Source organism: Schistocerca americana, chromosome 2 (assembly GCF_021461395.2).
Source record: "Schistocerca americana isolate TAMUIC-IGC-003095 chromosome 2, iqSchAmer2.1, whole genome shotgun sequence".
In the NCBI taxonomy this organism is placed as follows: domain Eukaryota; kingdom Metazoa; phylum Arthropoda; class Insecta; order Orthoptera; family Acrididae; genus Schistocerca; species Schistocerca americana.
In genome coordinates, this window is record NC_060120.1 from 412,404,105 (window position 1) to 412,429,068 (window position 24,964).

Sequence of the window (24,964 nt, forward strand, 5' to 3'; positions counted from 1 at the left end):
GTAACAACGCGTATAAACGGACGTTGATATATATAGTCCATTTATTACTAGCTTAAATGTAACAGAAGACAGACTTGTGCAAACGTAGATAATTTTACAATCTTCGACCAAAACAGATTTCACAATGACAAAGTTTTCACTCTTTCTCAGTACGGTCTTGCTCTCGTTAAATCTTTGCATGTGTGCATGACACCCTCTCCCCCCCCCCCCCCCCCTTCCTCCGCACCACCCTCCCAGCATCCACCTTCCCCCAGCCACCTTCTCCTTTTCCACACAATGAATTCCACTAGCAGGGATGCCGTGGACGATTGGTACACGCACGAGCAGCAACGCTCTACCACCTTGGGAAAACGTTGATAGGAGGATTAAAGAACCTCAAAAATCACGGAATGGATCAACAGGGTACTGAACGTTACGCAGTAGGAGACTTTGAAATCATAGAAGTGCCAAAGACTTACACTTTCGAATAACCAACCTTTAATTTGATTATTGTTTTGTTTTCATTTTACAGTAAAGCTCTGTTTTGGATCGACAAGATTTTCATTCTCTGCTCCTAATTAATTTATGCCCACATTCGTACGCAGATAAGCACAAGCTGGAGAATCTTTTCTGAGACAGCCGATCACACTCCCCTACGGTACTCCAGGTGCAGGTTCTCTTCTAGCGGCGCGTTCCCATTAAGAAAGATGTACTGGATTCTTGTTTCTAGAAAGTTTATTGAGTGACGACGATGGATTGCATTTCCGGAGGTCAATGAAAATCAATGGAAACCTGGCTCTGTCTACAGCAGTCTGCATCTCTGGAGATAACGGAACAATCAGAGTTTCACACGTTGTGCGCTTACGGAATCTTAGCTGTGATGATTGCCAGTCAGCTGTTAAAGTTCGGTTTACATAGAAGTGAACAGACATGTGCACAAACAAGCGCCGAAACTCTACAACAGGAAGACTTACGTTAAATATCACTCCAGTTGTGTTTGTCTCTTCCATGAATCTGTTGAGCCATGAGTAGATTATAGTTACGGAATTAAAAGGTGGTCGTGGAAATAAATCGAATTGTTTTATCTTTAAGGTAGTGATACTTTAAAATTTAATTGGAACTCGAATAACTTGTATACATGAAGAAAGAATAATTATTCTCTAACCTGCACCACTGACTCATTTTAACAGAAGATCGCCAACAAATTGGACACCGTTTGCTGAAACTCAGTCGGCAGGTACCGTCAAGTAGGTCAGCATTGCACCCAATATATCTGAACCTACTGGTACGTATATTCATTTGGAATTATGATTATGTACAGATGATCTGAAATGGCAATAAGAGAGACTCATAACAAAAATTTTCCTATTGCAGTCATATAATGTAATAGTAGCCTATACAGTAACGCTGACTCGCGTGCACTTGGTGTAAAACTGCAGGAACTCCTATACACTCGCTGGGCTACCACCAGTGGTCTCCCGGCCAGCCAGACAACAACGGACCCTTCGGCGAGCAGTGTGTCACCATCAACGCCGAGGGCCGCTACAACGACAACCGCTGTGACTGGGTGTTCGCCTTCGTCTGCCAGAGGTCGCTCCCCTTTGTGCTGCCTGCTGGGTACAAGTACGTAGCTCCTCTGCATCTCGTCACATACTCCGTATGGTGCCGCGTTTCGCTACAAGTAATATTGTTAAAATCATCTTAATTACGTTTCATCCCATCATCTGCTACCTACAGAGATAATGTTCAGTTGGTGGATGTGGAAACACCAAAATAAAACATATTACCAAGACCAGTACGGTGTAGGAAATCATTTGGCCTTCAAACAACTTCCAGTGGTGTCAGCATGGATAAATACAGGAACTGTAAGATTGTCAAAGAAATGTTATAGCACACTTCCTGCAAAACAGTTGCACGTCCAGGTAACGATGGTGGAGACGGATGGCGATCACACACGCTTCTATCCAAAGTACACAACAAAAGCTGACTCTGTTGGCCGTGGGAGATGCGACATTGCATCTTTGTGTTCACAAAACCAGTCCACCACGATGCGAGCTTTATGAACAAGGGCCATATCGTCATGAAACACTGGGGAACAAACATTGCACCTCGGGATGGACCTGATCAAATCACAATGCTCATATTTAAAATCCTCGACAGTAATGCGACCTTGAAGAGTAGTCATGGGGCCCATGGAATATTTCGATATTGCTGTCAAAATCATCATCGGACCCCCGCCATGTTTCACTCTTGGGACCTGACCCGGACCAGAAATCAGAAATAGCGTGAAACGAGATTCGTTCGACTAAATGACTTTCTCCCACTGTTCGATAATCCTTGTCTTATGGCTTCGGCACCATGTTCTCGTGCTACTGGCATTTGCATCACCAGTGCGTTGTTTTGGAATTCCAGTTCGCTCCCTGATTCTCTGCTTGTGGACGTCCCTCCCCGTTGTTTTGGTGTTGACAGGATTCACGAATTGCAAAATTCAGTTCTGCAGCGATTTTTGTATTTGTCATCCTCTTATTCATTCTTCAGAGTCCTTTTCAACGATCGTCGCGATCACTCAGCACACATTTTCGCCCGCATTGTGACTTGGCGGATATCGTTTCACCGCTTTCTCTATATGCGGTCTCAGTCTTCGATACGGTACTTCCACGGCTATCTTGGTTATGGAAGCATCTATTGTATGAGCACCAACAAGTTCCCCACGTCGGAATTCACTTACCTCCGCCATAGCGCACTCAAAACTGCACAGAACACTGTTCTCAACACGACTGATATTTGCAACGTTCTTACATTGTATAGATCTCGTTCGTGACCAAATGTAAGAGTGCAACCTCCTGGACTGGCTAGGAGCAGCATTATGTTCGAGCAGGTGTTTGCATATTTTTGTCCAATCGCAGTAGATATATTAGTCAACTCGCTCCTCCTCATGCGTTATGCACATGTTCCGGTCGATCAGGCCTTATGTTGCCAGTTTTACTGTGTCCTACAGTGTGTGGCTCACACGAGGGGCGTTCAGTAAATAATGTGACACATATTATTCCGAAATTAAATCGGTTTTATTCCAATAGATCATATTATACTCTTTTGGTTACAAAACACGATTTTTCAACAATGCGACGTCCTTACACCACCTTACTGAGAGGGCTTGTGCATGGCACAACTCTACTGGTCTTGCTGCATCAATAACCTCCCATTCATTCCACGCACTACTTACTCCAGAGTGCATCCTTAATTAGGCCGAACAGATGGATCGTACGAGATCAGGGCTGTGGGGTGGACGAGGAACCCACGGGGAGACACCTTGGAGTACCCCAACGCCTGAAAGATTGTGTTTGTACTATCAACAGAGACGCCCAGTTGTGCGGCGAGGTGTTTGATTGTGATTCGTCGACCCCCTCGAATGGAAGTGTCGCACGTTCCAACATTGCAGGAGCCACAGATGTGAGGCAGGCCGGCACGCTTGAGATCGCACAGGTTTGAGCGAACCTGTTGCGATGATTACAGACGCCCCGCCTAGCGACTCACAGTGGTTTTGTTCACTGTCAGGTCTCCGAGGATATTCTGCAATACACTACGAATATCTGCGATGCTCTGGTTTTCCGCCAAAAGAAAGTCAATGACATCTCTCCGCTTGGGACGCACCAGCGCAAGGATACGTATAGCGCCGCTACCTATCGGAACTTCATGAAACTATAGGCGATGTCCCACAACAAAATTCCGCACTTTTTCAACCCAATTTGGCAGAGAAAGAGATGTGTGCATTACTTATTGAAAGCCCCTCGTACTTTGTGTAGTAATCAGCCAGCCACACTCGTCAGCTGCAACAGTGTGTGTGTGTGTGTGTGTGTGTGTGTGTGTGTGTGTGTGTTACATCTGCACGAAATACCTGTGAATAAAGTATTTTATTTTTATATCAGTTTAATTTTGAAACTTGAAACCTTTTTAATTACACTCGTTTCATCATGTAGCAGCACAGGCGCTAAATACCTCAACGTCTTGCGCGCAAATCATAATATTTTTTCGCCAAAGGCAAAATATCTACATAAAACAACGGTCAAAAAATATGAAAAGAACTAGGTGTGGATATGAATACGACGCAGGCATTGCGATATTCAGATTTCATATTCGTGATGGTAGCAGCGGCTGAATGGGAAGTACAAAGTCAGGCATCACTCTACAGTGGAATATACAACTGTACTAATAGGTTTAGTCTTCGTCGTTTATTCTTGTTTATATATCAGAAGTGACCTATGTTGGTCACTGGTCTCCTCTAGATATTCTCCTATAACTTAAAGTTCGTTCTGCACCAAAAATCTCCTTGTTCGCACAAAATGAGCGTTATTATACGATTGTGTGGGTGCTAGATGTGAATGCGCGTTAGTGAGCCTTGCTAAAATATCATGACAATTCATCTGTTATCACTTTTAAAATTTGGCCCCCTGCCTTTTCGTTCAAAAGATTAAAACTAATCATAAATTTTATTCTTATACGACCCACAAAATAATGTCTTCCACTTGTCAGCTCACGTAGGCTATTTTTAAAACCAACAGTGGGTGAACAATCTTAGGAATGATTTGAGGCGACCCGCTTCGACTTCATCTACTTCGCCAACCTCTTCTTCTCAGAGTAGCACTTGCAGCTAACGTTGGATGTACCCAAATATCTGTTTTCCTGTATAGTTTCTACCCTCTTCAGCTACCTCTAACAACATGTAATTAATTCCGCACTGTCCAGTTTTACACTGCCCACATTCTTGTGAGTGATCTCCATCTAATTATTCCTCGCCGGCTCTGCAGAGAAACTCCTCATTCGCTGACTTATCACTCGACGTCGTTCTCGACGTCCGTCTATAGCACCGCATCTCTATCGCCTCGATTCTCTTCTTTTCAGAATTTCCCATATTCCGTGCTTCACTATTATGCACTGTTGTGGTCCAAACTTACGTTCTCAGAGATTTCACCTCAAATTAAGACCGTCCTTGATGGACTACCTTTGGCTAGCTTTGCTAGTATGCTTTTAATGTCCTCATTGCTTCTTCTGCAGTGTTACATTTCTTCTAAGGTAGCAGAATTCCTTCACTCTGCTGCTCCTTAGTTGCCAGTTTTGATGTTATCATTAAACTTGTATCTGCTGCTCCTCATTACTTTCACCTTTATTGGGTTTACCCTTAATACATGTGCACTGTAATTCAGTTCAGTTTCGCTGAGGATAAGAATGTCATCAGCGAATATTATCATCGACACCCTTCCACCTTGAATTGTAATCCCATTCTTGAACCTTTTCTTTTTGCGTCATTTCTTCTTCACTGTGTAGATTAAATAGGCGGGTGAACTCCTGTTTTAAATACTTTTTGATCTGAACACATCGTTCTTGCCCTGCCGTTCTTATTGTTACCTGTTATTTATTTTCGTAAGAATTTTGAACATTTTGCACCATATTACATTGTCGACTACTTTCTTAGAACGAAAAGCCTATAAAAGTGTTTTGATTTTCCTAAGGTCTTCCTTCCATCGTCGAACTCAACGTAAGAACCACCTCTTTTGTGGCCTTACCTGGCTAAAACCATCTGACCCTCCTCTAACACAACCTCAATTACTTTCTCTCTTGTCCGCATCTTTGACGTATGAGCTGTTATGGCCATTTCGTAATATGTTACCCATTCATCTGTCATTACTGTCTTCATCATTATATGAATGATAATTATCTGAAACCCTGGTAGTGTACCTCCACTGTCACAATCTACAAACGAACTTGAATGGCCGTTTGGTTGTCACTTCCGCTAATGATTTCAAAATTTCCGAAGGAATATTATCTGTACGTTCTGCTTATTTTACCTCCTATTTCCTCTCCTGTCGTGTTAAGAGACACGCCTTTAGTGTGCTATGTCATCCTAGGCAACCTTTCCTCAATATTTAACTCTTGTTGTTGAAACGTTTGCTTTAAATTTCACAGAATATTGTTTTAACCCTTCTCTATCTGTATCTATTTTTCCAACAACCATCACTATTTCGGGTTCTTCATACTTCTCCTGAAAACATTTCTCTTGAGACTCTCTGCAGTTTCAATTGATTTCATTGCTAATTCACATATAGTTGGGTATCCCTGCCTTTCCTGGAGCATTTTCTGTACTGCTCCCCTTGATCAACCGAAGTATTTCTTCTGTTACAGTAGGTATCTTCACAGCTACTTTCCTTCTCCTTTATTTGTCCGTGTATCTGTGTTTGCCCTTTTGAGAAATGTCCGATTCTATTAAATTAGACATGCTGAAGTAGTCATTACAGTAGTATCTACAGACAACTTAAAACGCACTTCATCATTCCTAAGTATATCTGTATCCCACTTCTGCCCACACAGATTCTACCAGACGATCTTTCATACTTCTGTCTGTTCTAGATCATCAAAAAATTGCGATCTGAATTCATATCTGCTCCTACCTACGCCTTAAAGTCTACAATATACACTCCTGGAAATTGAAATAAGAACACCGTGATTTTATTGTCCCAGGAAGGGGAAACTTTATTGACACATTCCTGGGGTCAGATACATCACATGATCACACTGACAGAACCACAGGCACATAGACACAGGCAACAGAGCATGCACAATGTCGGCACTAGTACAGTGTATATCCACCTTTCGCAGCAATGCAGGCTGCTATTCTCCCATGGAGACGATCGTAGAGATGCTGGATGTAGTCCTGTGGAACGGCTTGCCATGCCATTTCCACCTGGCGCCTCAGTTGGACCAGCGTTCGTGCTGGACGTGCAGACCGCGTGAGACGACGCTTCATCCAGTCCCAAACATGCTCAATGGGGGACAGATCCGGAGATCTTGCTGGCCAGGGTAGTTGACTTACACCTTCTAGAGCACGTTGGGTGGCACGGGATACATGCGGACGTGCATTGTCCTGTTGGAACAGCAAGTTCCCTTGCCGGTCTAGGAATGGTAGAACGATGGGGTCGATGACGGTTTGGATGTACCGTGCACTATTCAGTGTCCCCTCGACGATCACCAGTGGTGTACGGCCAGTGTAGGAGATCGCTCCCCACACCATGATGCTGGGTGTTGGCCCTGTGTGCCTCGGTCGTATGCAGTCCTGATTGTGGCGCTCACCTGCACGGCGCCAAACACGCATACGACCATCATTGGCACCAAGGCAGAAGCGACTCTCATCGCTGAAGACGACACATCTCCATTCGTCCCTCCATTCACGCCTGTCGCGACACCACTGGAGGCGGGCTGCACGATGTTGGGGCGTGAGCGGAAGACGGCCTGACGGTGTGCGGGACCGTAGCCCAGCTTCATGGAGACGGTTGCGAATGGTCCTCGCCGATACCCCAGGAGCAACAGTGTCCCTAATTTGCTGGGAAGTGGCGGTGCGGTCCCCTACAGCACTGCGTAGGATCCTACGGTCTTGGCGTGCATCCGTGCGTCGCTGCGGTCCGGTCCCAGGTCGACGGGCACGTGCACCTTCCGCCGACCACTGGCGACAACATCGATGTACTGTGGAGACCTCACGCCCCACGTGTTGTGCAATTCGCGGTACGTCCACCCGGCCTCCCGCATGCCCACTATACGCCCTCGCTCAAAATCCGTCAACTGCACATACGGTTCACGTCCACGCTGTCGCGGCATGCTACCAGTGTTAAAGACTGCGATGGAGCTCCGTATGCCACGGCAAACTGGCTGACACTGACGGCGGCGGTGCACAAATGCTGCGCAGCTAGCGCCATTCGACGGCCAACACCGCGGTTCCTGGTGTGTCCGCTGTGCCGTGCGTGTGATCATTGCTTGTACAGCCCTCTCGCAGTGTCCGGAGCAAGTATGGTGGGTCTGACACACCGGTGTCAATGTGTTCTTTTTTCCATTTCCAGGAGTGTAATTTGGAAATACCTGTCCCACCATGATGTAAAACAACTAAAATCTTCTTGTGTCGCCTACCGTTTCAAAGTAAACCTTCTCATCTTGTGATATCTGAACAATGTATTCGCTATAACTGGCTAAAATTTCGTGGAGAACTGTGTTACTCTCTCTCCTCTTTCATTCCTAAAACCGAGAGCATGTTTTCCGTTAACTCATTTTACACACAGTCCGGAACCGCGCTCCTGCTATGGTCGCATGTTCGAATCCTACCTCGTTTATGTATGTATGTGATATTCTTCGGTTAGTTAGGTTAAAGTAGTTCTAAGTCTATGGGACTGATGACCTCAGATGTAAAGTCTCATAGTGCTTAGAGCCATTTGAACCGATTTTTTTTACACACTCACATATTCCCCCTGCCACAGCGTTCGAAACCCTTCCGATTATTAGATTATCTCCCTTCATGCAGTATATTAGCCGTTCAATATCCTTATATTCTTCCTCCATCTCTTCTTTTACTGCTTGTGACGTCGGCGCATGTGGCTGAGGTATAGTTGTTGGCGTAGGTTTGCCTTTCAAACTGAAGAAAATAATTCTACCACTGACATGTTCAACGTAACTCAGTCTCTCACCAATCTTCCTGTTCGTAACAAATCCTAACCCTCTACAGGCCTACCTTTTTCCGCTGCTGTTGATATACCGAAATATGATTGGTTCGGTATTTTTAGAGTTCTATTCATTTTAGTAATTTACTTACTGATTTGCAAAAGCAAGTCAGATTCGTCTCCTTCTTTAGTTGAATACGGCTGCCACCATCCGCGCGCGCCAGCTTGCGTCGCGCACATGTTAATCGGCTGAAACACAGAGCTGAATAAGTTGCTTTTTGATTCTATTGTGTGCATTGTTTATTTTCATATGTAACTTAAACTTATGTACAAACAACAAAGGTGGTGGGTATTCAAGAAGAACTTGATAAAAAAAGTTTATACGAAGAGACGCGTGAACTAAGAAAGCTCTGGAACAATTACAAAGTCAGGCTTCTATGTCCACTAACTCGTTTCCGTGGAAAACGGTTTTATAAGGGGAAGAAACTCCTCACACAATAAAAATATCAGAAACGTAATGGCACCTCCATACAGCAATTCCAACATGGAAAGAATTTCCATTCACATGAATCGCTTATTGTCTGACGCTAGAAACAAATTGAATGTCAGCATGGTACAATCACTATTATATAATCGTTGTAATTTGAAGTTCGCAATATACTACGACTTTTAACAAGAAAGCTGTAAAAATATAATTTCTGCTATTAAGTAACTATATTATTGTGTTCGCCCTCAGCCCTTAGCTCAGCAAATCTTTTCGTCAGGCAATGTTCGGTAATTTTGACAATTTAATTTGTCATCCCGACTGGTGCATCGTCTACCTGGATGCCAACAACGATCGCTGTCCACATTGTCCTTCTGCGTGCAGCTCCTTCTGTGACAATCAGTGACAATTTCTCCTCCAGAGAAGCACATAGAGTGAATGGAGCAGGAAACTTTCTTTCTTTCCTTAGAGAACCTTATTTCTACTATTATGTAAATTATATGTACCGCTGTTAGTTCAAAGGTCTTTGAATATTTCTTAATGCAGGAAGTGTGGGGCGTTCAGAAGCGAACGCATTTTCAGTTACCTTTTCTAAATTTCTGCCTTTATTCCACCAATTCTAGCAGCAGATTTTTTTTCTTTTTACCAAAACGTAGTCTAACGGCCCAATAGTAGACGATTATTTACAGAATTTTGTCGCCTTAGTTGCAGTTAGGAATTTAATTCAAAGACAGGGCGATTTCTTGATAAATGCAAGTCTGCAGAGTAAGACAAGGTCAACGTTCGTAGAATACAAGTGGCTGTGTTGTATGATCAACTTCATTAACTTTTCCATACTGATGAGGAAGAAACGCAGTTCATTGCAGCATACGTAGGTAAGAACACCGGGTAATACCACTGATTTTTCTGCGCAGGTACGTACCACAGCTGGGTTTCTACAAGCACTACACCACTGCAGACACATATGAGGGAGCAAAGAAGCGCTGTCTGGACGATGGGGGTCATCTGGCTGTACTGGACACACAAGAAGAGGCGGAAGAGGTGATAAAATACTACGACGTCAACAAAGACGTCACGGAATCGTATGTTGGCTTGAATGATATCGAAGAGGAAGGTGCCTTCGTTAGTGAAACAGGTGAGGCATACTTGCAGCATTACAGCGTTACTGTCTGCTACTTGTGTATTTAGGGCATTTTTTAAAGAAGTAATTGTAAGTTACATTTACAGACATTTTTATATTTACATACATTCCTCTCCGAAATCAGATACAAAAATTCTCGATTATTCGCTTGCACATTATTCAATTTGAGAATTATGTGCTCCATAATGGAGTGAAAGCCAAATTCAAGATTGTACGCAGGAATGTATCAAAATATACAGTCAACTGTCGATGTATTCCTCGAAAAAGCTGAATGTCTGTGGCTCAGTAGCATTTAAAACTTTATTCGGTTATAATTAGAACGAGAAACACATTTCATAATGTGCTAATATGCATGTGACTCATGTTCTACCATCAGGAAATAATACGGGTGTCAATCCCACCGTCAGACATCGCTGGAATGTGATTCCGCTGTTTCTAATTTCAGCTTCAGGTAAACGCATTGACTCTAACCTTATAGCATGCCCGTGGCCGATTACTTGTTTGTATTCCTTTTTTTTCTTAAGAGTTAAACGTCGATACTTTAAAAACTCACTTCTCAGTTAAACCAATAATAACAGAAAATTATTTAGGTTTTCTTCTGGGATGATATCCTTTATAACACGCAGTTGTATGTTGATAGGAAATGAAAGCACACTGTTCAACATCGCCAGGAGAAGTTCCATCAGATCTCAACAATACTCTACCTTTAACCTTCATCACATTTCTCATTGTAGGAAAGTCAGAAGAGGGACATTCTCATGATTACAGGATAGGCATCAAACAGTGAGAGAGACTTGAGCAAAATGAAGAAAAATTAAATTGTACAACGAAAGCTGACACCCAAGTCTAAACAACACAAAGTACGCTCAAAAGTGAGGCACTGCATATGTACTAGTACAAGAGCCGGAGGAATTTCCGCATCGACTCATTTGTTAATAGAGCCGTAGCGTTTAGTGGAATTTAAAAAACTGAAGGAAAATTTAACGCTTCATTTAGATGGCTCACGATTTAGATACTCGTACTGGTTTTAAGACGTCGTTGTTCAATGCGAGAAACATAGCGCTAACAAAGACGCATCTGACGCTCTTTCCGATGAATTGTTCAGTTACACTGAACGAAAAGAATAATTTGGTCGTAAGAGAGATTTAGAACGCTGATTATACTGGAATGGAAGTGCATGCCCACGCGATGTTAAACCACTCTTGACTGAAGCACATGTAAATTTTAGTGCTTTTCTTTTATCCGTGCGGTCTAGCGTCTGCATCCTCCAGGATAATTTGGAGTGTAATGTTTATGTAATCTGTTAAAAAGCGGCGATTAAATAATATTGCTATTGATCCTTGGGGCACTGACCGCGCACCGTCTATTACCAAGTATTTCTATGACTCACCACGCTCAAGAAGAGGAAAGTACCACTTCTTTATTATTTTTTGTTTTTACTTTTGTCCTACAATCGCGACATAACTTTTAAAATCTTTCCGGCATCAGTTCATACACTCATTTCGTATTTACACATCACAGTAGGTTCCGTTACTTTCTGTTGTCTCGACTCGGATCAGCACGTCCTTGTCGATTTCATGATACCTGAGCCCGGAAACTAAGGTAAATTTCCGTCCTACAGTGTATATTAGACGGAAAACAGATTGTTTTTAACGATTATCACTGCGATGTAACATCACACATCACTCCAGTATTAGAGGCCAGGTAGAACCGGGCCTAGGACGCCGAGAGACCTCGATTGGACTATGTAACACGATGAGCATTGTGCGAAGTATTGGTTAAAAACTGTCTTGTTTGCAATTTTAGTTTCTTATTTTTCAACTATGCGTTTCGACTTATTTAGGCATCTTCAGGTTATCTTAATTTGGTATTTCTTGGAAGGATCCTTTAGTCAGTGTAGCCAAAGGGCATCGTCGAATATGTCAGGCCTACATCGCCAACGTTAAACTCAGCAAAAACTTTTCTAGATGGACGCGAGTGACACCAAGACTTGCATAACGCGTTCCCGTTCACAGGAGCGAGTAACAGAATTATATGGGGCTCAGGTAGTGAGCAAAATGCCTGTGAACGGGAAAGCGTTATGCAGGTCTTGGTGTCACTCGCGTCCATCTAGAAAAGTTTTTGCTGAGTTAAAGAAGGCGATGTTGGCCTGATATATTCTACGATGCCCTTTGGCTAAACTGACTAAAGGATCCTTCTACGAAATATCAAATTAAGATAACCTGAAGATGGCGAAATAAGGCGAAACGCGTAGTTGAAAAACAAAAAGCTAAAATTGCAACGAAGACTGTTTTTAACCAATACTGGTTTGCTGTATGCCACGTATGGATTGGAAGAATTTCCACTGTGAAAAGCTTAGTGGTGCACAAATTAAGAAATGAACTTTCAACGACAAAAAAGGAGATGCCATTCAGGCTAACAGATGTAAACGCTAAGATACAAATTTGAGCCGCCCGGTCAATGCTTACAGTCAAAGTGATTTTTACCACCATAAAATGAAAGCCTGTATGGCGCTAAAACGTGTGACTGTAGTGGTGGTAGAAGTAGGAGCGAAACGACATTGTTGTTGGTACCGATTTGAAAAGGATTGTGATGGCCACATGGTGCTTTCAACAAGGAAGAAAGCTGCCGTGGTCTGATTTGTTTCGTTTTCGTTCTAAGATGAAAATGGCTACTGCGTTTTTGTCATTCGTTGCCCCTTCCTACACAAAACGCGAAATAACCTATAAGTTCGTTCACAACGTCCAGAACGATGGCTTCCTACTTCTGTATCGACCGAATTCGAGTCAGGCTGCTAATAACACTATCGATCTAACAATACAGTGCCTGTGTGTACTGTAGCCGTTAGAAAGTGTCTGACGTGCTGTGTCAGAACAAATCAGTAAGTACATAGTGTAGTGCTAGTGCTACGTTGATTACTTTAAAGTGTGATATTCGCGGAGTGTTCCATTTAAGTAAATCCGTTACTAGATCTTTTTGTATTGTTTATTTTGACATCTCAGTAGGAAACTTTTCTACGATATGACTAGTTAAAATGAAAGGTGATCATCTTCAGATCTTTGCAGTTGCGTAAGCAACTTGTGGTGTCTATACAGGAACTACAGAGCAGAGGTATGACATACCGTAAAATAATGGGCAATGGAGACAGCAAAATAAACGACTTTTTATGTCAAGACAGCTGCTGAATTCTCTGTCGAAAAATATGCCAGCAGTAGTGGGTGAAATCAATTATGGATTACATTTTTTGAAATATTCCGTCCAACCAGGCCTTGGAAGGCCCAATGGTATCGACCGACCGCTCTATCATCTTCGGCCGTTAGGCGTCACTGGATGCGGTTATGGTGGGTCATGTCGTCAGCACAACTTTTCTCCCGGCGGTCGTCAGTTCCTGTTATCAGAACCGCTGCTTCTCAATCAGGTAGCCCCTCAACTCTCTTATCAAGGCTCAGCACGTTGCAGTTGCCAACGGCGTTTGGCAGAGGCGGACGGTCAACCATTCGAGTGTTAGTCAAGCCCAACAGCGCTTAATTTCGGTGACCGCTCTTGCCACTGAGGCAGGGTCATTCGTACAGTTTTGTAATGTGGTATCTTAATGTTGGAAGGCATCAGAAAATGTACGGAAATTGAAGGCATCGAATATCAAGAATATACAAGGGAGGTATCAAAAAGTCTGATCTAGAGCACTGACGTCTGTGATTACGGCCGTGTGTAACATAGTATGTTAACTTTTTCATTAACTTCAGTATTATTTTAAGTTTTGATACACATACAGTGTTCAGTCTGTTGCCACCTGTCAATCATGTATCTAAATGTGGTTATGGTTTATTTACGATTCCAAGGTTCTCGAAGTACGCCTGTAAATATGATAGAACTAGAATTTCTCCACCTCACGACTCAGAAACGGGTGTCGTGAAACATGAATTCGCCCCTACTTTCCCTTACAGTGTTTCCAGGTTGAGGTTTCGAAATTCCTACATACAAAACAAAAATTTCCCCAAAATTATGAAATTTCGCCAAATTTTCCTTACTACTACCTATTCCTTTAAACTATTATCACTGTATTACTTTTAGTGTTCGCAACTTGAAGAAGAGGACTTACGTGTTGAGGGACGTAAAGTAAGCGTACATATAAAATATTAAGTAAACAAAATTTTACCTATTTGTAAATAAAAACACATAATCTGAACAGAAAAATAAAAACACATGCTCTAGGGCCACTACACTTTCTTTCTTCATGCTATTTTCATTGTTCTTTTGATTTAACATTAGCGCACGACACAATATTTCAATTCGCAACTCGATAGCTCCACCCACTACACTATCGTAAACACACGAAGCGTGTGCCTTTGTATTTTACTTACGCCTCCTGAAGGCTCTTAGCCATCAATCTATCATTACATTAGAACAAATCATACCAAAACAGACTCGCTTCGAGATATCCTTAATACTTTTTTTTTCCTTCAATGAGTTTCGATTCCTCCCGAAGGGGGCGAGCTGGCAGCAGCTTGCTATGCCGTTCAGCCTACAGAGTTTGTTTTAAAAAAATAAAATGAGGGAATACTGGAAAAATAGGAAACAACAACAAAGGAAGAAGAGGAACTGAAGTTCTTAATGTGATCCTAGTTGGTAAAAAAAAAGAAAAAAAGCAGGCGATAAAATCGGTGACTGAAATGGGAAAATGGCGGAAAATTGTGGAACTTAAAACATAAAACAAAGGGTCGGTGAAGCAGACAGGTAAAGCAGTAGACAGTTAAAATACACGGCGACAGTCTGGTTTCTATTCGCATGAGATATCAAAATCACACCGAGCGACAGCATGATTTCTGTTCGCAACACTTTGGAAACACTTGAACACTGCACGAAACAGTTGGCACAAACATGACACACCTCAGCCGAGGGCAGACAGGGGAAACCTGGACAGATGATGGGAAAGAAAAGTGGGAAAGGAGAGGAAAAACGAAGTGGTGAGGGAGGGGGAAGGAGCCGACGGAGGACGAGGACTTATAAGAGGGTGGGGAAGGGGGGAGTGGCTGTGCAGACGTGAGAGGGAGTGGGGAAAGGCAGAGGAGGGGAATGCAAAAGGACTCGGGGGGGGGGGGGGGGGGGGGAGGAGAAGGGTGGCAGAGAGAGGGTACGTGGAGAAAAAACAGGAAATGGGGGGGGGGGGAGAGGAAACCCGGGGAAAGGGCAGAGGAAAGGAGGGGGAGATGAGGATCTGAGTTGATCGTAGGGAGATATCTTTAATATTTGAAACGGCATTTATACATAGGACATATGTTTTGGTAAGAAACACATCAAATTGGAGGTGCAATTATAACGACGATATCCTGTATGGCGTCTCTCAGAACTCGATACGACTACGAAAGTCGATAGACATCCTGAAAGGTCGAAGCTGGTCATGTGCACTTTTACTAGGTGTCGCAGAAAGATATCAGCACGGTGAGTCTAACGTCTCCCACAAAAGCCAAATGTTTCGACTGAATAGAGAGTGACATCTCGTGAATATCTATGAAACTAAGTATGTGTTGTCTGAACTAAAATAGCAAAGATGGCAGCAGTAGTAAGGTTAGGCAGACGAAGTACTTCCTCTGGTTGCCCAGCACCAAAATTTCCTGAAAGTTTCCCTTTCCCCAAAGTTCCCCCTGAAAATTATTTTTCCTCAAAATCGCGTTAAAAAACCAATTCTGAAGTCACTGCCCCTTGTGTTGCAGGCAAGCTGTTGACATGGCTGTCGTTCGCCAACTGGTATCCGGGAGAGCCGAACAACGCCGGGCCCACCGGCGAGGACTGCGTGACGCTGTACGTGGCCGGCACCTACAACGACGTCGACTGCCGCCTCAGGTACCCCTTCTTCTGCGAGATACCGCTGCCCAGCAGCTAGCGGACGCCCTCCGCAGCCGTTGCCTGTACGTCCTCACAAATGTGACAGGGCAACATTCCGGTGCTTCTCCTCACTAGAACGATAGGCACTATTACTTCACGACACTACTGGTTTGTTTCTGAATTGAGTAATGGCTTTTGGGGATCTCCACTGCAATCAGACTCAGATATATAAAAAGCAACAACTTTCCGTTACATCCGATTCAACTGAAATTATGACAGTGATCTAAGGAAATTAACATGTTTACTGTATCACAATGTAAAAAAAATAAAAAATCGCTTTCCTTATTTTTAATTGAGGTATACTCCTTTGTCTTTTGCTGCCAAAAGAGTTTTGATAATTATACCATTGCCAGACGACATCGGACGCTGCATTATTTCTATAATTTCTTGATTATCATCTGTAGTGGTCGAAGAAGCTGTAGTAACATCTTTCTCAACGCCGCTTTCGCATAAAGGTGTGATTGTGCTGAGGCGATAGAGATGTTGACCGAATCTCCCTTGATTAAGTTGAAGATGTACCCTTGCCACTGTAAAGGTTCTGCTGTATCTGCAATTATGGTACCGAGGACGTGATGGTAAATTGGACACCACTGGGGCGTAGCGTCTTCCTGTAATGTCGCAAAAACAATGGGTGTTGTCGTTTGATCGGTCCTTGATTCTAGTACTTATGGTTTTAGGAGGTGGTTAGGCAGTATTTCACTGAACCAGTGTGCACAGCTTCCTGCCCTGTCACTTCTTGATTTCTCTCCATTCTGCTATGCGCCTTCACCGACAACTTAATTTCTGTTTTATTTAGCTGACAAAGCTCCTGAACTTCTTCCATAATGCGCTATACCAGATAGCTTTTGGTGTAGCTACCATTGTAGCATTTTATAAGCATCAGTCTGAGCGTCATTCTGATAAAATAATGGCCGATTCTTCTTGAACTTCTTTTGCGTATCGATGCCCTCTAAAATCGCTAATATGGTATGTAGTTAGTATGGACAATACTTCTGGAACCTTCATTCTGATCCCTCTATCACTGTTGCATCTACGAATGCACTTACTACACAATCTTCGTGTTTAGGCCTATCAGTGAAAATCTGTCTTGAAGGTGGCCATGCTCCTAAATTATTAGCTACAATTTTCTCATTCATTGTATCCTTCATATAAAATGGGTCTCAATTTGCATCTTCACTTAAGTGTTAGCGTAGGGTCTGATGAAGCAGCTCAAGTTTGGGGGAGTGGCAGCGTATTCACGCACAGATTAACCATCGAGATAAAAATCTGCTAAGTGTGGTAGACTCTGTAATGGATTTTCTATTTTTTGTCAATAAAATGTCGTGTAAGAAGTGGAAACGTTTGACCAGAAAATTGGTTATGATCTATTTCCTGAATATTTCCAGTGGTTTTTCTTTGCTCCTACTAGCAGACCATGTCAATTTGAAAGCCAAAATACAAGGTCTGATGGCTCTGTACTGGAACGTGTCTTATTCCTCTACGCTATTTTGTGTCGTTCGACCGTAGCACATGCATCCGTAGTTCATTCTGTTATTACAGGGCGTTATTTGCTATTGATAATTCTCGGGTCTGTTCCGCAACAGACGCCTGTCACAAACCGAAGGATATTGGTGGGAACTTCATACTGCTCATTTACTCCCTTAAGGCGATATTACCTTGTTTAGTTATAATCGACGTAAAGCTCTAATTTCCTTACCACGCTTTAGACCGGAAATATAGTCAATGATCCTTATTTCTTTAAGCCTGTGTCTCGCATATATTACTGTACATACATGCGCGGTATCGTCAGTTACAAAGTGCGACAGATACATCAAACATTGTAACTTATGAAGGAGGGAGATGTCACAGAAAGCAATTATGTATTACATATTTTACTGCAGAATGTATGTCATGAAGAACAGAGAATCTCTGATGATTATAGAATACATATAGGTCAGCTCACACACTCACGCATAGTATGGAAATGGCAGATTTCCACTGGAAGTGGACTCCGGGTGAAAGAAAATAATAATTGTCGTAAAAAATTTCTTCGATTTTTCAGAAGCCCATTAGTCCGTGGATTCCACTCGGACGGTCTATTGCGCTAAATATATTTTCGAGCAGCTGATACACACGTATGCGCATTTCATTAATACGAAAATTTACAAAATAAATATTTTTGTTAGTGATATAATCATTGTTTCTCAACAATGATTATAGAAAAGCTATGAGCAGATGAAAAGAAATATTACTTGCATTTATCACCTTTTTACCAAAAATTGAGGAGACAACGTGGGTAGTCTATGAATCAACACGATGAGAATGCTCCAATTTTCAGGGTCATTTACAGAATTTAATGTTCGATGTGAGCGCCCGACATGTCGACAAATTATTGATCTGTAATAGTCCAATATTTGTAATATACCAGAGATAAATATTTTTATAGAACATTGTTGTCCACTTCGATTATCACTCTACCTCTTCCATTCGTTGTACAAAGCTTATATTCGTCTAAGGTAATAAGGTGTACAGATGACCTAAATTAAGACAAACAGGCGTTACCAGCTTCAACCTACGTTACAGAGCCTGTAAACGTACTATCAGATTACATGCCTTACCTCATTTTGCAACTATTTATTCGAATCAGAAGCAAATATGTGAGGAACAAAAGAGAGAGAGAGATTAATTTCACTACTGCTGCAAAAAATTTTCGACAATCTTTGCGCTCAGAATCGTCCGAGGAAGATTCTCCTATACTAGACGCAGGGCATAGATTACAGATCAGTAGGGGTTCCGTGATGTGTTCTTCTCTGTACTCAAAGTTGGTGCTATCCAAAGGGAAGTGGCATTTCTAGAGGTAACTCCTGGATCTTCCAACTCCACATATAATGCGTAAGAGTGACCTCCACGCGATCCATTTCCGTTCATTCAACAATTGTGAAGAGGTGGCCAGGTCGAGCAATTGTCAAGTCGTGAAATCCACAGTTGTTTACTTGCTGTACCTGATGTTTGCGACACTGAAGTGACCTTAATGAAAATGCTGAATATTAATGACACCACTTCTGGACCTCAACTTTGGGGCTGGTAGAATGTGCCCATATAATGGATGGCTTTACTGATAAGCTTGACATGTTCTTTCCGCACTAGCAGCTACATCACGAAGAATAGGTGGTGGCACCATGCCTGCGAACTGATAAAGTAAGTGGCATTGGTTTGAGACATCTGTTAACAAGCCAACGAGTTTCTTAAGTGCCTTGTCAACTTTCTGTAGGTGGATGAATTTCTAGCAGACTGGGAACACACACTCTGCGGTATTGTAGCATCTTGTCTAATTTCAATGAATGAACGAGTATATGCAGCCTAATAAAGATTTGGACCAGATCGGATATCGACCCTCTAAGTGCAAACATCTTAAGCTTTAGATTATTTGAGGACACTTTTAGACCCGACTCACAACTTCATTGTCTCTGATAATTCCGCTCGTGATTTCAGAGTACTAATACAATTTTTCCCTGTACCCCGTCAACAACATGACTGCAAACCTGAACACGCTACATGGTATTCTTTTTTTCTTTTGTAGTTTCTATAGAAATGGCATGTTACAGTTAAATGATAATTGGAATTTTCACTTCCATGTTATTTAATTTCTGTGTTGAAACGAAACTGAATAATTATTTTGGAATTACATGTGATAATTTTAGAATGTTTAGTAAAAATGTGGGATGTACCCAACTGTAGCCACAGAAGCTTGTTCAACGAGCTTTCGGTTTTCCACGTCCTACAAATGAAGCTCTTCATGATAATGGAGCTGAAAGAGTTGGAGCAAAACAGTGGATCGGCAAATGGCTAAATGCTTCAAATGGCTCTGAGCACTATGCGACTTAACTTCTGAGGTCATCAGTCGCCTAGAACTTAGAACTAATTAAACCTAACTAGCCTAAGAACATCACACACAACCATGCCCGAGGCAGGATTCGAACCTGCGACCGGAGCGGTCGCTCGGCTCCAGACTGTAGCGCCTAGAACCGCAAGGCCACTCCGACTGGCGGATCGGCAACATTGGCTGTGTCGTTGTAGAAAACAACGTAATATCCATGTAACGAGTATACACAGGTGCCTCAATAGTACGTAAAGGAAACTGGTCATGCGGCGTGAGATTCAATAGTGCAAAATGGCAGATGCCACAGGGAAATCTATAAAAACAATCAGTGTTCGTGAAGTCGTAGCGCCTGCTCCGTTCACAGCCTTCATCTACCATCATGGTATGAGGTCTGAAGATGGTCTAAAACAGCCTGAAACCGGTAACCTCATAAAGTATCTTGTGGTTCAAGCAACGAAAAAACGCTGTTCTCCAACAGAGAAGTTCTCAAAAATTATCAAAACAAAATGTTTACACTTTAATGTCCTCCCCTGTCGCTGGTAGCGCCACGATGGTCAAATTAGTTCCATTACCTGCGTATCAGCTCACGGAAAATGCACTCATCTGCAAGGAACTGTATGACACTGTTGATGAATGACAGTTTTGAAATGTTGCTGCTGCTTCCGTCTGTAATTTTATAGCTAAATCGGTGTTAGACACACATTCTCAATAATGACATGGCCGTGAAATGAAACGATTAAACATCTAAGTGTAACAAAATAAATGTACAAAACTTTAAGTGTAGTAAATAACTGGAGATCTGGAGAGAAAATGTAATGAAGTTAGCCGGCCGGAGTGGCCGTGCGGTTCTAGGTGCTACATCCCCCAGGATGTGGCTAGGCCATGTCTTCGCAATATCCTTTCTTTCAGGAGTGCTAGTTCTGCAAGGTTCGCAGGAGAGCTTCTGTAAAGTATGTAAGGTAGGAGAAGTATAGCTGTGAGGACGGGGTCTGAGTCGTGCTTGGGTAGCTCAGTTCGTAGAGCACTTGCCCGCGACAGGCAAAGGTCCCGAGTTCGAGTCTCGGTCCGGCACACAGTTTTAATCTGCCAGTGAGTTTCATATCAGCGCACACTCCGCTGCAGAGTGAAAATATTCTACGTATGTGTTATCTGGCGATCGTGGAGCAGCACGCTGTTATTACCACAACAAGAGCAGATGTCTTAGTTTACTTGGGCTATGTTATGGTATGAAGCACGATTTCAGCATGGTTAACGACTACTCAAGAACAAGAACTGAATTAATAGACTGGAAGATATCAACAAAGGAGACAATACAGGGTGTAATTAAGAATAATGTTATGGAAGGGGAAGTGGGGACAGCAGTAGAAGCAGGTCTGACCGGAGAAATCGAAACAAATGTTATGCTGGGTCAGTTATTCAGTATGATAAAAGAACAGTAAATGCTACAGAAAATTAGTTGGAGGTAGCAAAAACTGAAACTGAAGTAAGACTAACTAAAACAGAAGCAAATTAAAGCAAGATAGAAGATAAAATAGAAACATATCAAAGCAAAAAAGAAATTTTTGCTGGCCAGAGTAGAGATGCCCATCGCAGGAGTTGACGCTCAACTGAACACTGAAATATAAAATCCAAACCAAGAAGCAGAAGGAAATATCAAGCCTGTAGAAGTATAAACTGAACAGATTGTTGAGAAAAAGAATTCTGGTGTCCTAAACCAAGTGACCTCTTAACTAGTATACACATTAACAGTTAATCTCAACAAATCATCAGCTTAGTGACAAAATGACCTATTACAAGTGATGCGTTGATGATAGTCATTTTATGCAATGGTACAAGTGTTGAAATAGAAACCGTTGCAAAGCAACTCCATGACCCTATCACTTCCGCAACAGAACACGAAAATAACAAAAGCACAAATATCCTCGACATTACAGTTATGAGCATAAATCAGAAACATTAGTTTGGTGTATTAAGGAGGCCAACAATCACAGAGGTAAGTATTAATAACAGTCCCTGTCACCTAGGTGAAGAAAAAAAACATATTTCAGAGTAATGCTGTATCACGAGCTTAAGGACGCACTTGATAAAACAGAGGAACTACAAGAGAAATAGCTTTAAAACAGTAGCCAGGAACAATGGCTAAAATGCTTCGCTTATTGAAAAGCTTTGGGATAAAATAAAACCTAACCACAACACATGTATCACTTCCTTGTTGCAATATAAGCTGCTAAAGCCACTACCAGATATGCTATTGTGACTTCTCCAGGAAGCCTCCTCTATGAGATAGCTAATCTCTTCCAAAGTTCGAGTATCACAACAAGCACCTCCGCAAAAATCAAGCTACACCACGCCTGTCCACCGATCTGCTGGTGCGAGCTGGCTCCGCACACGCCAACAGCAGAGATCAATGAGTTAGCTCACAGCCATTAATGATAAGGGAAGGCTGGAGAAGGCAGGAGAGGGAGGAATGAATAAGGTAGCTCTGCATGAGAAAGTGTTGTCAATGATTCTATTCTACGGCCGCTAATTTTAGTTCTGCCAAAGAGTATCGCTTCACCGAAAATAATTACTGCCTTACGCGATAAATATACACTGAGGTGACAAAAGTCATGTCGTAACGATATGCACATATACAGATGGCAATAGTACCGGATACTCAAGGTATAAAACGCCAGTGCATTGGTGGAGCAGTAATTTGTACTCAGGTGATTCATTTGAAACGATTTACGATGTGATTATGGCTGCACGAAGGGAATTAACAGACTTTGAACGAGGAATGGTAGCTGGAGCTAGACGCATGGGTCATTCCATTTAGGGAATTCAGTATTCTGCGATCAACAGTGTGTAGAGTGTACCGAGAATACCAAATTTCATACAGTACCTCTCACCTCAAACAAAGCAGTGGCCAGTCTACTTCATTTAACGACTGAGAGCAGCGGCGTTGCGTATAGTTTTGATGGGTTATGGCAGCAGACGACATTTGCAAGTGCCTTTGCTAACAGTGTGACATCGCCCGCAGCGTCTTTCCTGGTCTCGTGACCAAACTGATCACATCAGTTGGACCCTAAGAGGAGTAGAAAACCGTGGCTTGGTCAAATGAGTCCCAATTTCAGTTGGTAAGAACTGATGGTAGGTTTCGAGTGTGGGGCAGACCCCACGAAGCCAAGGTACTGTGGAAATCGACTGTTGCTTCTTAACGGCGTGGGCCGTGTTTACGTGGAGTAGACTGGATCCTCTGGTCCAACTGAGGCGTTCACTGAAGTAATGGATACGTTCTGCTATTTGGAGACTATTTACAGCCTTTCATGGACCTAATGTTCCCAAACAACGATGGAATTTTTAAGGATAACAACGCGCCACTTTGCAGGGCCTAGTTGTTCGCGATTGGTTTGAAGAATATTCTGGACAGTTCGAACAATTTGGAACGTAGCCTAGTAGTGAGTTTGTGCCCAAAATTCTGAACGGCAACCCTTCCGCATTTATGGACGACCTTAAAGGCAAAGACAGAATAGTTCGATATTTCTGAAGGGGACTCCCCCCCCCCACACCTTCACGACTTGTTGAGTCCATGCAGCGCCGATTTGCTGCATTGCTGCATTACGTCGGGTAAAGTATCTCCTACATGATATTAAGGAGATATATCATGAGTTTTTCTCCTCAATGTATTTTCTAAGGCTACTGCATTTATGAAAATGACAACGAAATGAAACTTACGTTTCTCTTAGTTCTTTAAGAGAAAAACGTCGAGCAGCTAAGTAGAAGATACGATATTTTTTTACTATTGATGCAGCCTTATGATGAATGTAGTTTTTGGACGAAGTTTAAATTTACATCAACTTGTAGTCTATATTGTGACTACTTTGTTCACACGTCTAACATGAAAACGCTGATAGTCGATTAATACAACATGTTTTGTTTTTCACTAAAGCAAAAATATCTGTCACCACTTTCTTCAAATGGCTCTAAACACTATGGGACTTAACATCTGAGGTCATCAGTCCTCTAGACTTATAACTACTTAAACCTAATTAACCTAAGGACATCACACACATCCATGCCTGAGGCAGGATTCGAACCTGCGGCCGTAGTGGTCGCGCGGTTCCGGACTGAATCGCCTGAATCGCACCATTTTCTGATCACTACTAATTCGAAGAGAAGCTTTTAAGGTAATATCTGTCAGTGAGCTTCTATGACCGGATTTCGTTCTCTTCGACGTGGAGAAAAGTTGCTCGCACAGGTACGCAAATCAAAACATCGACCTAATGGTAGCTGAAGACTTTTAAAATAGTAAACACTTACGTTGAAAGATTTTTTACAGGTGTGTGGGGCTTATTTCATTGCGGAACTTAATACAAAACTGCCGCCGGCTACGGTCGCAGGTTCGAATCCTGCCTGGGGCATGGATGTGTGTGATGTCCTTAGGTTTAAGTAGTTCTAAGTCTAGGGGACTGATGATCTCAGAAGTTATGTCCCATAGTGCTCAGAACCATTTGAACAAAACTGCCTGTCAATCTGTACGTCTGTAACTTCTAACTGTAGCTGGGCATCCTATACTGTCGTGTTGTTAATTTATGTTGGTGTGTCTGACTTTCGCTCTGAAGTTGCTAAGCCGCTCAACATACTGTTTTCCATCGGTTTAAAATTAGCTGTTCCCCACACTAGGCACTGCGCCGTAAGTATATGTTCTTCCACCTGAGGCTTCGGCAAACCTAATGCATTGGTAATTCCTCTGAAGACAGTGGCATAGATTGCACTTTCCCTGCACTACATAACGACGTCCGATAGTCTCATTTTACTGCGAGTGCTCAATTCTCAGATCGACGGGCGAACGCGACCGGTCGTACTCCCCTAGCTGCCTCCTTTATAGGCCTGAGCTACAACATCAAGGTATTCCGTCCCCATAAGGAACCTCGTGTATACAAACGAGAAAGTGAATCCTGTCCAAAACACTACAGTGGCAAGACAGCCAGAAGAATCGATTTAAGAAATTTTAGGAACAGCTCATTGTAGTTCGTCTAAACAGTAAGCTAATTCACCTTTGGTTAGTTGGTTGATTTGGGGAAGGGAACCAATCAGCGAAGTCATCTGTCCCATCGGAACAGGAAAGGATGGGGAAGGAAGTGAGCTGTGCCCTTTCAAAGGAA

The 24,964-nt window shown here is 42.6% G+C and overlaps 1 protein-coding gene across 1 annotated transcript in view; it reads left to right on the forward strand.

Annotated features, from left to right (window-relative positions):
* Nucleotides 1-16,232, forward strand: part of LOC124595440 (C-type mannose receptor 2-like) — a 53,894-nt gene extending 37,662 nt beyond the window's left edge. Inside the window, exons 5-7 of the mRNA XM_047134181.1 lie at nt 1,419-1,602; nt 9,852-10,072; nt 15,790-16,232. Coding sequence (XP_046990137.1) covers nt 1,419-1,602; nt 9,852-10,072; nt 15,790-15,959 — 575 coding nt within the window. The 3' untranslated portion in view covers nt 15,960-16,232. The remainder of the gene's footprint in view (nt 1-1,418; nt 1,603-9,851; nt 10,073-15,789) is intronic.
* Nucleotides 16,233-24,964: the final 8,732 nt, after the last annotated feature.